This window comes from Tachyglossus aculeatus, chromosome 5 (genome assembly GCF_015852505.1).
Source record: "Tachyglossus aculeatus isolate mTacAcu1 chromosome 5, mTacAcu1.pri, whole genome shotgun sequence".
Lineage (NCBI taxonomy): Eukaryota > Metazoa > Chordata > Mammalia > Monotremata > Tachyglossidae > Tachyglossus > Tachyglossus aculeatus.
In genome coordinates, this window is record NC_052070.1 from 96,929,052 (window position 1) to 96,946,575 (window position 17,524).

The following is a 17,524-nucleotide window of genomic DNA, read 5'->3' on the forward strand; positions in this document are numbered from 1 at the left end:
CTATTGAAATAAGCCTCCTGACCTTCCTGCCCAGAACTGTTATAGAGATCAATCAATCATTCATTCATTCAATCATATATACTGAGTGCTTACTGTGTGCAGAGCACTGTACTAAGCACTTGGAAAGTCCAATTCAGCAAAAGAAACAATCCTTGCCCACTCCAGGCTTACAATCTAGAAGCAGGGAGACAGACATCAAAACAAGTAAACAGGAATCTATATAAATAGAATTATAGATATATTCATATATACATATATACATAAGTGTTGTGGGGAGGGGAAGAGGGGGAAGAACAAAGGGAGCGAGTCGAGGTAACGCAGAGGGGAAGGGAAGCTGAGGAAAAGAGGAACTTAGTCTGGGAAGGCCTCTTGGAGAGGCCCTTGGAGGTTCAGTAGGGCCCTGAACAGGGGAAGAGTGGTTGTTTGGCAGATTTGAGGAGGGAGGGCATTCCAGGCCAGAGGTAGGATGTGGGCCAGGGGTCGATGATGAGACAGGTGAGAACGAGGCACAGTGAGAAGGTTAGCACCAGAGAAGCAGAGTGTGTGGGCTGGGGTGTAGAAGAAGACAAGGGAGATGAGGCAAGAAGGGGCAAAGTGATGAAGAGCTTTGAAGCCAACAGTGAGGGGTTTTTGCTTGATACAGAGGTGATAGGCAACCACTGGAGATTTTTGAGGAGAGGGGCGATATGCCCTGAACGTTCCTATACAAAGATAATCTGGGCAGCAGAGTGAAGTATGGACTAAAGTGGGAGAGGCAGGAGTTTTGGAGGTCAGAAAGGAGGCTGATGTAGTAATCCAGTCAGGATATGATGAGTGATTATACTAACGTGGTAGTGATTCAGTTGGAGAGGAAAGGGTGGATCTTGGCAATAATAATAATGATGGCATTTATTAAGCACTTACTTTGTGCAAAGCACTGTTCTAAGCGCAGGGGAGGTTACAAGGTGATCAGGTTGTCCCATGGGGGGCTCACAGTCAATCCCCATTTTACAGATGAGGTAACTGAGGCACAGAGAAGTTAAGTGACTTGCCCAAAGTCACACAGCTGACAATTTTATTTTATTTTGTTAGTATGTTTGGTTTTGTCTCCCCCTTTTATACTGTGAGCCCACTGTTGGGTAGGGACTGTCTCTATATGTTGCCAATTTGTACTTCCCAAGCGCTTAGTACAGTACTCTGCACACAGTAAGCGCTCAATAAATACGATTGATGATGATGATGATAATTAGTGGAGCCTGGATTTGAACCCATGACCACTGACTCCAAAGCCTGTGCTCTTTCCACTGAGCCACACTGCTTCTCAATGTTGTGAAGGTAAGACTGGAAGTATTTGGTGAAGGATTGGATGTGTGGAGTGAATGAGAGAGTGGAGTCAAGGATGACACCAAGGTTTTGAGTGCTTTTTTAAAGGTATTTGTAAAGTGCTGCTAGTGCCAGACACTGTTCAATGCACTGGGGAAGATACAAGATAATCAGGTTGGGCACAGTCCATGTGCCACATGGGGCTCACAGTCTTAATCCCCATTTTACAGATGAGGGAACTGAGCCGTTCCTCTGGGTAGTTAGAGAAGTTACTGCAGGATGGAGAATGTTCTTTGATTGGAAAGGCCATGCCCATTGGAGAGATACTTCGAAGTTAATTTGCAAAGGGTGGTAGTGCGACCACTGGCCTGCCCTGCTCCTGTCTTGGGGCTATCTTCCCCATTCTTCACCCTACACCCACAGAACAGCGCACCCTCTCTATCACCAGAGGGGGCCAGGAGAAGCCTCTCAGAGGACAGCGTTAGCTACGTCTTTTGCCTCTCCCTCTAGCGCAGCACAGCACTCTGCTCGAGGGAAACACTCAGCAAATACCTTTTTGATTGACTGTTCAGATGTGAGGGGCAGAGTGGAGTAGCAATGAGGAACTTTTGGCCTCCCCAGCCTCTATCTGGAGCCACCTGGCCCAAATTCCAGGGCAGCACAGGGGGCTGGTCCTCATCCTCCATGCAGCCACCTCTGGCTTCACTGTAAGCTCACTGTGGGCAAGGAACATGTCTACCAATTCTGGTACAACAGATTGATTGATTGATTGATTGCCACCTTTCCAGGAGAGACTCTGTTCCCTAGGATGGAGGAGGGCTGACCTTCACAGTGGGTTCTCTGCAAGCCAAGAGGGGTAGTGGGGGTCATGTTCCAGTGCTGGATCAGTTCTGGAGGAGTTGGCTTAGAGTGTCAGACAATGGCCAGGGACTGTGGTGGGGAGTGGACCAGCTCATTTCCACATCAGAGGTGGGATGGGCAGGAGAGAGGGAGGCTCTAGCAGGGCCAGTGGCAGGCCTGGGACCCTAAAAGCTGCTCTGGACCACACTGGGAACTTGTTCTGAGCCAGGAACCTCAACCTCAGCTCTAGAAAGCTAGACAGTTGTCCGTAGGGAGGGCAAACAATTTGGAAACCCAAAAGCCCAGACAGCCCAAGTGTGCCAAGGAGAGTCTGATAAATAAGGCAGACCACACTCGGGATCAAAAACCGGACAGCGAAAATTGTCTTGCTTATGAGATTTCTCCCTATTCTCCACCACATTCCCAATATCTCCCCCTGGAATCTTAATTGTCAGCAGACCCTGGGGATGGGGGCCTGGCATTAGAACCAGATCTAGAGGCAGGGAGAAGGGGCAATCTCCCTCATGAAAGGGATTTGCTCTCATAATCTTTTGGGCAGTGGAGGGCAAAGGTCAGTAGCCCATCTGTGGAACCAGAAAGAGGTCAGAGGTAAAAACAAAATGGCAGTCCCACTCTTGTGGGTAGAAGAAGCAGTAAAGGGGCCACCTGGGTAATGCAGCTGTGTATGAGCAGCATTTCTCTTCCCTACCTCCAAAGTTAAAACTGGAGGAACTGCTTCAACCCTGCCCAGTCCACCCAAGTGGTCTGGGGATCCTTGAGGGATGGGGCAAGGGTCCAGAGTCAACCCAGGTCTTCCTGTCTGTTTTTTTCTTATGGCATTTTTAAGCACTTACTATGTGTCAGGTATAGTACTGAGTGCTAAGATAGATACTAGCTAATCAGGTTGCACACAGTCCCTGTCCCACATGAGGCTCACAGTCTTAATCTCCATTTTGCAGATAAGGTTACTGAGGATCAGAGAAGTTAAATGACTTACACAAGGGCACAGAGCGGACAAGTGGCAGAGCTGGGATTAGAATCTAGGTCCTTCTGACTTCCAGACCTGTGCTTTATCCACTAGGCCACACTGCTTCTATTGCTGTGTCAGTGGAGCTGGGCTGCTTGTGAGGCATACAAGCAAATAGGGTTGGACACGGTCCCTGTCCCACATAGGGCCCACAGTCTTAATCCCCATTTTACAGCTGAGGTAACTGAGCCACAGAGAAGTGAAGTGATTTGCCCAAGGTCATGCAGAAGACAAGTGGAGGAGTTGGGATTAGAATTTTGTATTTCCTTAAATTGCTTAAGCAGTGTGTCCTTGTGGAAAGAGTATGAACCTGGAAGTCACAGGATGTGGGTTCTAATCCTGGTTACGCCACTTATCTACTGTGGGACCTTGGACAAGTCACTTAACTTCTGGTCCTAAGTTTCCTCATCTGTAAAATGGACTTTAAATCCTACTCTCTCTACTTAGACTGAGAACTCACATGTGGGATAAGGGAATGTGTTTAAACAAGTTATCTTTTATCTACCCCAGGTCTTAATACAGTGAATGCTTGGTAGATAATAAGCTATTAAGTATCATAATTGTTATTAGTAGTAGCGTGGCTCAGTGGAAAGAGCACGAGCTTTGGAGTCAGAGGTCATGGGTTCAAATCCCGACTCTGCCACATGTCTGCTGTGTGACCTTGGGCAAGTCACTTAACTTCTCTGAGCCTCAGTTACCTCATCTGTAAAATGGGGATTAAGACTGTGAGCCCCATGTGGGACAACTTCATCACCTTGTATCCCCCCCAGCGCTTAGAACAGTGCTTTGCACATAGTAAGCACTTAACAAATGCCATTATTATTATTATTAGTACTGGAAATCTAAGGATGCTTTCACACGAGACGTGAAATATACTTGGAAACCAATTGAACCTTCCTAACACATACCTTTATCTGAAGTAAATTGTACTTCTTTTGAGGGGCAGGCCATATCTTTCATAGCTTGAAACACTTGGCATAGAGTAGGCACTTAACAAATACCATCATTATTATCATTATTATTATTATTTTTATTATTCCAAGGCCTTCTGACTCCTAGGCCTATGCTCTAACCATTAGGCAACTCTGCTTGGCTCTGCTGGTTCCCAGCCACAAGCTCTGTTTACCCAGGGGCGGGAGGGGAGTTATGGACATTCCTGGGTCCCTCAGAGGACTGGCCCTGAAAGCAGCTGACATATTGGACTATGTCCCTGGAAGGCTAGAGAAGCCAGCACTCCCATAAATCACCTTCAGTGCCTAAAATTTCCTTGGCTACCAGATTTTCAAGGGCTTTAAAGATTAAAGAGTGACCATGTCCTTTGAGTTGCTTGTTTTTGTCTGTTTGTTTTGTTTTATGGTACTTGTTGAGCACTTATTACATGTCAAACACTTTTCAGGTCGGACACAGTCCCTGTCCCGCATGGGGCTTACAGTCTTAAGTAGGAGGGAGAACAGGTATTGAATCCCCATTTTACAGTTGAGGAAACTGAGGCTCAGAGAAGTGAACTGACTTGCCCAAGATTACACAGCAAGCAACTGGCAGAGCAATTGGCAGAGCTGGGATTAGAACCCAGGTCCTTCTGACTCCCAGGCCACACTGCATTGGGGTGACTTGACCTACTTTTCCCTCAAGTGCGTGATTGAGGGTGAGATTGTTAGTAGACAGGTTAGACGTATGTGTGTGTGTGTGTGTGCGCGCATGTGTGTGTGCGCACATGTATGTGTGTTCGTGTATATGTGTGTGTGTTTATGTTTTATGTCCCTGCTGCACAGACAATGCCACTTTGCCAGTTGGCAATGTGGCTGAGAGCCTCTCTAGCATTTAATCATATTTATTGAGGGCTTACTGTGTGCAGGTCAAAACTCACTCCTTCCTGTTCTCCCTGGAGGACATGTGTCCCTCTGCATTGTCAGGGCACCACTGATTAATCCATCAATCATAATCATTGAATGTTTACCCTGAGCAGAGCACTGTACTAAAAGTTTGGGAGAGTACAATATAACAGAATTGCTAGACATGTTCCCTGCCCACAGGGATGTGGAGAAAGGAATGAATGCCAGAAAAGGCCATGGTGAGATCCCCTGAGATTGGTATACCCAACTGCAATTACTTCTTTTCCGCCAAAAGCTTGAACTGAAACAGGCCAAGTACCCAGTCAGTTATTTTGCCTTGTTTTTCTGCTACTTATCTAGTATTCAATCAGTCAATCGGATTTATTGAGTGTTTACTGTGTACAAAGCACTGTCCTGAGCACTTCAGAGACTACAATATAATAAGCAGACACATTATCTTCCTACAGTAAGTTTACAGTCTAGAGGGGGAGACAGACATTAATAAAAATAAATAAATTACAGTTATGTACATAAGGGCTGTGGGGCTGAGAGCATTACCTAGTGGATAGCGCATAGGCCTGGGAGTCAGAAGGACCTGGGTTCTAAGCCCGGCTCTGCCACTTCTCTGCTGTGTGACCTTGGGAAAGTCACTTCACTTCTCTGTGCCACCTCATCTGTAAAATGGGGATTAAAATTGGGATGTCAGCCCCATGTAGGACAGGGACTGTGTCCAACCTGATTAGCTTGTATCTACCCCAGTGCTTAGAACAGTGTGTGACACATAGTAAGCGCTTACCAAATATCATTATTATTATTAGTAGTATAAAGGGAGCAAGTCAGGGTGATGCAGAAGGGAGTGGGAGAAGAAGAAAAGAGGGTTTAGTCAGAGAAGGCTAGAACCATCTCATATATCAATATGGTTCTAACCTGGAAAAGTGGGCTGCTCATTAGTGGCAAGAATTTAAGTGTTACCCTTCCCCCATGGAGTAGAGGCTCCCCGATCTTACCTTATAACAAAGCTGTGGGCATCAATCTCCTGCCCGCACCCACTGTTGAGCAGGATGCCTGAGTTGCCAACAATGGCACAGCTGGGGAAGTGCTTATTTTTCAAAGGGGAGGCCCTGGGGAGGAGCTCATACAGGTTCTGAGACACGTTCATGGTGCTGTCTCGGTCGAAGATGTAATGGATGATGTCTCCGGGCTTCAGCGTTCCCTTCAGGACTGAAATGTCCTTTTCTGCATCTAAGAATTTTAAAATTTGCTTTCTGAAAAAAAGAAAAAGACAACCATAACAAAACACTTCAGAGGGGAATAGGTTTGCTGAGAACTCTTTGTTGGCCACAGACCTTCTGCACCAGTTGCTGTGTGGGAACCAAAGTGCACTAGTGGGCAGAGCACGGGCCTGGGAGTCAGAGGACCTTGATTTGAATCCCATTTCTGCTACCTGCCCACTGAGCGACCTTGGACAAGCCACTTCTCTGTGCATCAGTTTCCTCATCTGTATAATGGGGATTCAATACCTGGTCTCCTTTCCATTTAGATTATGAGCCCCACGTGGAACAGGGACTGTGTCAGACTTGATTACCTTGTACCTACCTCAGCATTTAATACAATGCTTAGCACCTAGCGAGTGCTTATCGAATACCACCATTAATATAATTATGATTATGCAGATCTGTCCCCCCTAACCCTCCTCTAAGGGATTCAGGGACCTTAAATAAGAGGATGCCTGGAGCGAAATCAAGTGAAGAAAACTGGGAAGGGAGAGTTCTGTGTATGAATCATACAGCAGTTTCCAATGAGCGGGGCTTTGGAGAGGGCTCTATTCTGTTGGCAGGAATTTTCAGAGCCGATTTCCTTCTCCCAGGACGAGTGAATGACAAAATGATTATTGATTCAATTAGGGGGATGGCTTTCACTTGGAGAAGTCACTGAACTGCTTGCGTGGTTTCAATTAGCCAAGCAGACACATCTTTTCAGGACATCAATTAATGACTGTGAATACAGGGTATTCTAAAAACAGCCAGAGAGCCTTTTGAAAGGATCAAGGCCAAAAGAAGGAAGGAAATGCTTGTCTCAGCCTCTCCTCTGAAGAACAGCTGTAGCAAATTTAACTCAATGACACCAAGTCTATGAAGCCACTAGAACTGATGGCATTAACTAAGAATGAGGAAAATTTGCTTGTGGTATGCAGCTGATTAAATCCCAGACAAGGGTGAATGGGTGGTATTCTTAGTCCCATTCTTCTGATGGGGAGACTGATGCCTGAGGTTGGGTAATTTCTCTAGGGCCGCACAATGAGCCAGGTGCAGAGCTGAGAGTAGGTCCTGATTCTGCCAGCTTCCCAGGGGCCCCAGTACAGGGCTGGCGGGGGACGGAAAGAGAAGGAAAGGATCCATTCTGCCCTTCAGTGAACTGAAACTTGCACCAGCATACAAAGAAAATAGCTTGATCGTTGGCATTTCCTGATGGAAAATAGAATCACCGTTGTTATTTTACTGGGGTTTACCGAGGATTACATAATCTGCAATATCTAACTTCTTTTGGAAATTGCAGAGAACCTTTTAATGACTTAACCTAAAGTATTTAATGGCAAAGAGAACCTCCAGAAAGCCAGAAATAAATGCCTTCATGAGTGACTTAATTTCTAGCTAATTACTAGAAATCACTATCAATTATTAAACATTACTCCAAATTACTCATAGAATCTTTAGTCATGAAAAATCACCATGATTAATGGCCTGGAGTTAAAAGAAATCTTTCTCTTTCTCCTTTTCTTGCTTTTTCCCTCTCTTTGGACAAGGATAAATTAATCTTTCCAGTCTACCAGAAGCCCTCTGGGCCAGGAATGAACAGGAACAAGGCTATTGTCCCTCCCTTCCTTTTCCCCTGTCTGATTTCAGAGCCAAAACCAAACACCCCTGAAAGTTCAAAGGGCATTTCTTCATGTGGGGGAGGGAGGAAGAGGAAGTCCAGAGGAGCTGATGCTGCCAAGGGAAGGTGACATTTCCCTCATAGGTGGATTGGACGATAACCCTCTGCCTCTTCTTAAAGGTATCATCAATGGGTGCCTGTAGCTGACAGGAAATAGAGGGGTTGGGAAGCAAAATCAAGTAATACCTTGGTCAGAGTGGTGGAGAAGGAGGAGGAGAAAGTGGAGGAAGTGGTAGCCCCTTTGGGAGAGACAAAACTCCTTCTCAGATATGGTTTTTCAATTTGCCGACCTCAAAACGACCCCAATTAAAGTTTCAACTCATAACCTGTTCCCATCTGGCTTATCCCCAGGAGTCTCCTGCTCTGAAAGCAGTCTGTCTCCTGAGATCAGATGGTCAGTTCAAGTCAGAAATTCCAAGTGTGGGTCATAGCAGGGAATTTGGTAGTCTCTGTTCATTTTCCATCCCAGCTGTTGGCCACAGTGCTAAGGATGGAGCCCTCTACCAAATCCACCAGGCTGTAAACTAGTGAAACTGCTTGGCCTAGTGGAAAGAACATGGGTCTGGGAGTCAGAAGGACCTGGGTTCTAATCCCAGCTCTGCCATCTGTCTGCTATGTGACCTTGGGGATGTCACTTCACTTCTCTGAGCCTCAGTTGCCTCATCTGCAAAATGGACATTAAGACTGTGACCCCACCCCATGGGACGTGGACTGTGTTCAACCTGATTATCTTTATCTACCCCAGTGCCTGGCACATAGTGAGCACTTAACAAATACCATAAAAAAGGCTTCTTGAGGCCAGGGATTGTGTCTAACAACTCCACTGTATCATACTTTCCCAAGAACTTAGTACAGGGTTCTACACATAGTAAGCACTCAATAGATACCATTGATCCATCTCATTTCCAACTGAACAGCAGATCTTTAATCACCATAGTTTTCAGTGAGGCAGATTTATGTGTTTGCTACGTACTTTAGAATCAGGCAGAGAGGCAGTGTATCAATCAGTGATATATGCTGAGTACTTACTGTGTGCAGAGCATTGTGCTAAGCATGTGAAAGAGTACAGCTTTGGTAGACACATTCCCTGACCACAATGAGCTTAAAGTCTACAGAAGGAGACAGACATTAAAATAAACTAGGGAGAGGGAAAATAGTAGTCGGACATTTACTTAAGTACCACGAGTATGGATGAGTATCAAAATGCTTAAGGGGTATACAGTCAAGTGCATTGTTGATGCACAGGGGAGGGCAGGTAGGGGAAATAAAGAGCTTAACTTTGGAAGTCCTCTTGGAGGAACTGTGATTTTATAAGGGTTTTGAATGTGGGCCGAGTGATAGACTGTCAGTGATGAAGTGGGAGGGAGGTCTAGGCTTAAGTGTAGGATTTCATCTAAAGGTAAGAAAACTTTGGCTCTATTCTCAGGCCGGCAAGACTGCTGCTAGGAGTGCCCTTCTGTGGGACATGAGGGTACTAGTTTGAGCCTGGGTGGTATTATAATAATAATAATCCTTATTAAAATCACATCTCCTCCTAAGGCCTTCCCCAGCTAAGCCCTCATTTCCCTCCCTCCTCCCTCTTCCTTCCGTGTCATCCTTGCATTTGGATTTGTACTCTTTAATAAAGCACTTGATATTCACCCTACCCTCAGTCCTACAACCTGGAACATGTCTGCTAATTCTGTTGTACTGTACTCTCCCAAGTGCTTAGTACAGTGCCCTGCACATAGTAAGATCTCAATAAATAACACCGATTGATTGATATCCACAATGTATTTTAATATGTCTCCTCTTTTAGACTGTAAGCTCCTTGTAGGCAGGGAACAGGTCTACCAACTCTATAATTATTATGTTGTTCTCTCCAAAGTGCTCAGTACCATACTCTACACACATAAAGTACTCAATAAATATGATTGATTGATTGATAACAGCATTTTAAAGTACCTATTATGTGCTAACCTCTGGGGTAGATGTAAGGCTTTGGGATTCATTCATTCAATCATATTTATTGAGTGCTTACTGGGATGAGACAGTTTCTGCTCACACAAGGACTACAACTGATCTTGTCTCCATTTGACTGGGCAGGAAATGTGTCTACTAACTCTGTTGCTTTGGATTCTCCCAAGCACTTACTAATTTCCTCCTCTCGCAACCAATCAATCGTATTTATTTATTGAGCATGAGAGGAGGAAACTGAGACACAGAGAGGTTAAGCGATTTGACTAAGGTCACACTGTAGGACCGTGGCAGAGCTGGCACTCAAACCTATGCACTTTCCACTAGGGGTCTCCTAACTCAGAGCATGTGGAGTTCAAGAACCAGGTGGGCTGCTAAACTTCACTTGTCACAACAATGAAAGCAAGAGGGGCTTGGACAGATTCAGTGGTAGGAGTTTCATAATAGGGGGCTAGAGGGTAAGTTAGGAATTCATTCAGTCGTATTTCATTCAGTTGTATTTACTGAGTGCTTATTGTGTGCTAAGCACTGTACTAAGCACTTGAATGTACATAAGGGAAAAGTTAAGGGGTGTTGAATGGTCCATCCCTCACCATTAGGTTAGATTTACTAAGCATTTAGTATAGTGCTCAGCCCACAGTAAGTGCTCAATAAATACCACTGATTGATTGGGGTCCTAGGGGAAAAATGTCCCAAGCATCTTGCTAACCTGTGGAAGACAGACTACTGGATTGGTGGATCCACTGGTTTGACCCAGTAATGGCCTGGTTTGTATTCCTATTAAGTCACTGGGTTTCTTGGTCCAGGACTTCTGAATCAGCAACAACACAACCTGCTTCCTAAGCTTCTACTCTCCTCTGCCAAACCCCTGCTGGGTCACTAGGCTATCCTCAGATTTTTACTTCCCACTCATCGCTTACAGTGGAAGCCAACCTCAGCAGGAGGCAAATATTTCATTTCTATCTTGACTTCTTTAGATGATTTACAGAGGCAATTTGCCAGCTTGTGTTGAAGAGGACCAAATCTGTCTCGTCCTATACGTAATTACCAATACCTGATCTTCAAAGAGAGTGTCTCATTGTGCTTCCATTTGGATGAGCCTGGCTTAATGTTGTGCTTAATGCTTTCATTACTTCTGTCAACAACAGCTGGAGATGAAGAGCCATTTATTAGGACTTCACGTCTAGCAGAAAAAGAAAGGAGAGAGAGACATGATCCGTTAGCATGCCAATGACATTTCTAATAGTTTTGTTTTTGCTCTGGTCTGAATGCAAAGTTCTTCTGAAAAACAAAATTGTGGTTATTACCTAAGAAGGATTGGAAGTTTGTTTATCCTTTAAAGGGTTCTCTTTCTCTCTCTCTCTCTCCCTCTCTCTCTCTCTCTCTCTCTCTCTCCCTGCCCCCACCCCCCACCTTCCACCTAGCCTTTAGCCTGCTCTTTGAAGAATGCTTCATTACCATTGGTGCTAAGTGTGTGGCCCATTTACAAGTTTGTCCATTGCACACCACTGAACATTGAGTCCATTTTGGGGTCAGGCTATATGAACGTGACCCCCTTCCTCCCACCCCACAAACTAAATTACATGTTTGAGGCAGCAGGGGATGGCTTAAAAACACAAACCCTGAATGTCGGAGTCACCCCAAATGCTATTGGGACGGAAAGCAACGTGGTGCTAAGATTGGGAGTAATCAGTTTTACACCTTGGGAAACTGGGCATTACTATTGACGTTAGAGTTCATAGGACCTGGGAACAGCCCTGAGCCATTAGTTTGGGTGTGTTATTTTCTTCTTTTTGATCTTTCTCAGAAGTATGACATTTGCACAGAGCCAGAGAGAAGGTCTTGGACTTTATAGCCTGGTGATCCACATTATCCATAAGATCAATGAGAAGCAGCATGGCTTAGTGGAAAGAGCATGGGCTTGGGAGTCAGAGAACATGTGTTCTAATCCTAGCTCTGCCACTTGTCTGCTGTGTGAGCTTGGGCAAGCCACTTAACTTTGTGCCTCAGTTACCTCATCTGTAAAATGGGGATTAAGACTGTGAGCCTCACATGGGACAACCTGATTACCTTGTATCTACTCCAGCACTTAGAAGAGTGCTTGGCACATAGTAAGCGCTGAACAGATACCATAATAATAATTATCAATATCCACATGGATATCCCTAACGACTCCTCTGCCGCCTGCCTGCTATCTCTCCTTGACGCTGCCAACCTCTTCCTCCACCCCACCTCACCCACTCACCAACTTGGTCATACCCTCGACCTCATCATCTCCTACCGCTGCACTGTGTCCACCCTCACCAACTCTGTAATCCCTCTCTCTGATCATAATCTTCTTACCTGCCTCCTCACTCACACTCCTTTCCCCTGTAAATCCGTATTACTCCCTCACAGAGATCTCCGTTCTCTGGACCCCACCCATCTTTCGGAGCGCCTCACACCCCACCTCGCCGCCCTCTCCTCCCTACCCAGTCTTGATGATCAGATTACTGCTCTCAACACTACCCTTTCTACTCAGCCAGACTCACTCACTCCTCTTTCCCTTCGCCGCTCTCGCACCACTAACCCACAGCCCTGGATCACTGCCACTGTCCGCCTCCTTCGCTCTTATGCTCGAGCTGCCGAACGCTGCTGGCGAAAGTCTAAACACCATGCCAACCTCGTTCACTTCAAGTTTATCCTTTCCTGCCTTAACTCAGCCCTCTCTTCTGCCAGACAAAACTATTTCTCCTCCCTTATTGACACCCATGCCCATCACCCCCGCCAGCTCTTCCGTACATTCAACTCCCTTCTCAGGCCCCTGGTTCCTCCCCCTCCTCCTTCCCTCACCCCCAACGATCTGGCCTCCTACTTCATTAACAAAATTAAATCCATCAGGTCCGACCTCCCCAAAATCTCTTCCCCCCTTTCTCCAACCCCCCGGCTCTCAACACTCTCTGCTACTCTCCCATCCTTCCCAGCGGTATCCTCAGAGGAGCTCTCCTCCCTCCTCTCAAGTGCTACTCCAGCCACCTGTGCTTCTGACCCCATTCCCTCTCATCTCATGAAATCTCTCGCTCCATCCCTTCTCCCCTCCTTAACTTCCATCTTCAACCACTCACTCTCCACTGGTTCCTTCCCCTCTGCCTTCAAACATGTCCATGTCTCTCCCATCCTAAAAAAACCCTCTCTTGACCCCATCTCACCTGCTAGTTATCACTCCATCTCCCTCCTACCATTCCTTTCCAAACTCCTTGAACGAGTTGTCTACACGCGCTGCCTAGAATTCCTCAACAACAACTCTCTCCTCGACCCCCTCCAGTCTGACTTCCGTCCCCTTCATTCCACGGAAACTGCCCTCTCAAAGGTCACCAATGACCTCCTGCTTGCCAAATCCAATGGCTCATACTCTGTCCTAATCCTCCTTGACCTCTCAGCTGCCTTTGACACTGTGGACCACCCCCTTCTCCTCAGCATGCTATCTGACCTTGGCTTCACAGACTCCGTCCTCTCCTGGTTCTCCTCTTATCTCTCTGGTCGTTCTTTCTCAGTCTCTTTTGCAGGCTCCTCCTCCACCTCCCATCCTCTTGCTGTGGGGGTTCCCCAAGGTTCAGTGCTTGGTCCCCTTCTGTTCTCAATCTACACGCACTCCCTTGGTGACCTCATTCACTCCCACGGCTTCAACTATCATCTCTACGCTGATGACACCCAGATCTACATCTCTGCCCCTGTTCTCTCCCCCTCTCTCCAGGCTCACATCTCCTCCTGCCTTCAGGACATCTCCATCTGGATGTCTGCCCACCACCTAAACCTCAACATGTCGAAGACTGAACTCCTTGTCTTCCCTCCCAAACCTTGTCCTCTCCCTGACTTTCCCATCTCTGTTGACGGCACTACCATCCTTCCCGTCTCACAAGCCCGCAAACTTGGTGTCATCCTCGACTCTGCTCTCTCATTCACCCCTCACATCCAGGCCGTCACCAAAACCTGCCGGTCTCAGCTCCGCAACATTGCCAAGATCCGCCCTTTCCTCTCCTTCCAAACTGCTACCCTGCTCATTCAAGCTCTCATCCTATCCCGTCTGGACTACTGCACTAGCCTTGTCTCTGATCTCCCATCCTCGTGTCTCTCTCCACTTCAATCCATACTTCATGCTGCTGCCCGGATTATCTTTGTCCAGAAACGCTCTGGACATATTACTCCCCTCCTCAAAAACCTCCAATGGCTACCGATCAATCTGCGCATCAAGCAGAAACTCCTCACCCTGGGCTTCAAGGCTGTCCATCACCTCGCCCCCTCCTACCTCACCTCCCTTCTCTCCTTCTACTGCCCAGCCCGCACCCTCCGCTCCTCCACCACTAATCTCCTCACTGTACCTCGCTCTCGCCTGTCCCGCCATCGACCCCCGGCCCACGTCATCCCCCGGGCCTGGAATGCCCTCCCTCTGCCCATCCGCCAAACTAGCTCTCTTCCTCCCTTCAAGGCCCTGCTGAGAGCTCACCTCCTCCAGGAGGCCTTCCCAGACTGAGCCCCTTCTTTCCTCTCCCCCTCGTCCCCCTCTCCATCCTCCCGTCTTACCTCCTTCCCTTCCCCACAGCACCTGTATATATGTATATATGGTTGTACATATTTATTACTCTATTTATCTATTTATTTATTTATTTTACTTGTACATTTCTATCCTACTTATTTTATTTTGTTGGTATGTTTGGTTCTGTTCTCTGTCTCCCCCTTTTAGACTGTGAGCCCACTGTTGGGTGGGGACTGTCTCTATGTGATGCCAATTTGTACTTCCCAAGCGCTTAGTACAGTGCTCTGCACATAGTAAGCGCTCAATAAATACGATTGATTGATTGATTGATTGATTGCCCAGATTATCTTTGTCCAGAAACGCTCTGGGCATATTACTCTCCTCCTCAAAAACCTCCAATGGCTACCAATCAATCTGCGCATCAGGCAGAAACTCCTCACCCTGGGCTTCAAGGCTCTCCATCACCTCGCCCCCTCCTACCTCACCTCCCGTCTCTCCTTCTACAGCCCACCCTGCACCCTCCGCTCCTCCGTCGCTAATCTCCTCACCGTACCTCGTTCTTGCCTGTCCCGCCATTGACCCCCGGCCCACGTCATCCACCGGGCCTGGAATGCCCTCCCTCTGCCCATCCACCAAGCTAGCTCTCTTCCTCCCTTCAAGGCCCTGCTGAGAGCTCACCTCCTCCACGAGGCCTTCCCAGACTGAGCCCCTTCCTTCCTCTCCCCCTCGTCCCCCTCTCCTTCCCCCCCATCTTACCTCATTCCCTTCCCCACAGCACCTGTATATATGTATATATCGTTGTACATATTTATTACTCTATTTATTTATTCATTTATTTTACTTGTACATATCTATCCTATTTATTTTATTTTGTTAGTATGTTTGGTTTTGTTCTCTGTCTCCCCCTTTTAGACTGTGAGCCCACTGTTGGGTAGGGACTGTCTCTATATGTTGCCAATTTGTACTTCCCAAGTGCTTAGTACAGTGCTCTGCACATAGTAAGTGCTCAATAAATACAATTGATGATGATGATGATAATTATTAAGGAAAATCCTGAGAAACACATTTACGGCCATGTTTTGAATGCAGGATATAATTTCCACTCGATGAGGATGGTCTTAGATACAGCATGTGGGTCCCACTATATGACAACTATTCTTCTGTCAGGGAGGAGGAGGATATAATTTTTACACATACTAAAGCCACTTGATTGAAAGCTCGTAGAGGCCAGAGATTATGTCCATGCACTCAACTGTATTTTCCCAAGCTCTAAGTACTGTGTTCTGTACAGTGCAGGGGCTCAATAAATATAATTGATTGACTCAAAATCCTTCCAGAATTTCTTAAAGGACATGTGTATGAGATTAAGTGAGGTCCAAAATATGTAAAATTCACATTACACGGCTGAGATCCAGCTGGGCATTTTCATGGCCTTTTGAGGTTTGAATGGGGAGAAATTGCCTTTCTCCATTCTCGGGTTGTCTTTCAGCCTCTTCACCTCCCCAGTGTCCCTGCTCCTTTGCTGGTGAACCTATTGTTGAGTTGTCTCAGGCCCTGGCTGTATAGGCACTGGAGACATTGGTGGAGCATACAAGTTGTTGCTTAGATTCTGGGCTGGTTCCAAGAGGCACACCTTTCAGATGAAGGGTCTCCCAGATGTAACAGTGGCAGAGTCCTTCAAGAAATAAGAAGGGATCATGACTTTGGATGAGAGCAGTTTGTAGTCATGAAGCACCCTCGAGTCAGAATCGCTGCCTTGGTCCCACGGCTTCAAGATGACATGGGTGGACAAGGCTGATATCTTTAAACCTCAGGCTTTCCTGCCAGGCTGACCGAGATGTCCACTTCCTATTCACAAAGGAACAAGGCTGGAATGTAAGGGAGGTGCCTCTGGTAGCTGGTTTACTGGATACTACAGATAGTATCTATTGAGTGCTTACTGTGTACAGAGCACTGTACTAGGAGAATACAATAAAATGAAGTTGATAGAGATGTTCCCTGCCCATCAGGAGAGGGAGACAGATGTTAAAATAAATTATAGGTACATTCAGAGAAGCAGCATGGCTCAGTGGAAAAAGCACGGGCTTTGGAATCAGAGGTCAGGGGTTCGAATCCCAGCTCTGCCAATTGCCAGCTGTGTGACTTTGGGCAAGTCACTTAACTTCTCTGTGCCTCAGTTCTCTCATCTGTAAAATGGGGATGAAGAGTGTGAGCCCCCGCCCCCCCCCGCATGGGACAAAGTGATCACCTTGTAACCTCCCCAGCGCTTAGAACAGTGCTTTGCACATAGTAAGCACTTAATAAATGCTATCATTATTATTATTATTATTCATAACTGCTGTGAGGTTGAAGTTGGGGTGAATATCAAGTGTTTACAGGGTCCAAGAATCTAGGCAACACAAGAGGGAGAGAGAGAAAGAGTAGGGGAAATGAAGAGTTAGTCAGGGAAGTCCTCCTGAAAATGTGATTTTAGTAAGACTTTAAAGGTGGAGAGAGTAGTGGTCTGTAGTATATGAAAGGGACTGGAGGTAGATCGTGGGCTAGAGGTTGATAAGATCTTAGTATAGTGAGTAGGTTGGTGTTAGAAGAGTGAAGTGTGTGGTCTGGATTCTAATGAGGCAGGGTGGTAATGATAATAAATAATTATTATGGCATTTGTTAAGCACTTATTATGTGCCAGGCACTGTTCTAAGTGCTGGGGTACATACAAGGTACGTGGGTCGGACACAATGCCTCTCCTACATAGGGCTCACAGTCTTTATCCCCATTTTACAAATGAGAGAACTGAGGCACAGAGAAGTTAAGTGCCTTGTCTAAGGTCACACAACAGACAAGCAAACCATCTGGGATTAGAACCCATGACTTTCTGACTCCCAGGCCCATGCTCTATCTACTACATCATGCTGCTTGAGACTGTAGTTATAGTAGAGTGCCTAGAGAACTCTTGGTGATCTAGCGAAAGAGGAAGGAATTGATGGCATGTCAGAAGGCCCAGGCCACGTCAGTTGGGAATGTGATGAACTATTATGGCATGATGCTAGGAACATAAGACCAGAAGCACTGCCCTTCTTGTGTCAGGTCCACCCAGCCCAGAATTCAGTCTCGGGGATGTTTGAAGGA

The 17,524-nt window shown here is 46.5% G+C and overlaps 1 protein-coding gene across 1 annotated transcript in view; it reads right to left on the minus strand.

Moving 5' to 3' along the window:
• Window positions 1-17,524, minus strand: part of ST8SIA2 (ST8 alpha-N-acetyl-neuraminide alpha-2,8-sialyltransferase 2) — an 84,100-nt gene that overhangs the window by 21,684 nt on the left and 44,892 nt on the right. The window contains exons 3-4 of the mRNA XM_038746949.1: window positions 10,946-11,074; window positions 6,009-6,266 (exon numbers count right to left, since the gene is read on the minus strand). Coding sequence (XP_038602877.1) covers window positions 6,009-6,266; window positions 10,946-11,074 — 387 coding nt within the window. The remainder of the gene's footprint in view (window positions 1-6,008; window positions 6,267-10,945; window positions 11,075-17,524) is intronic.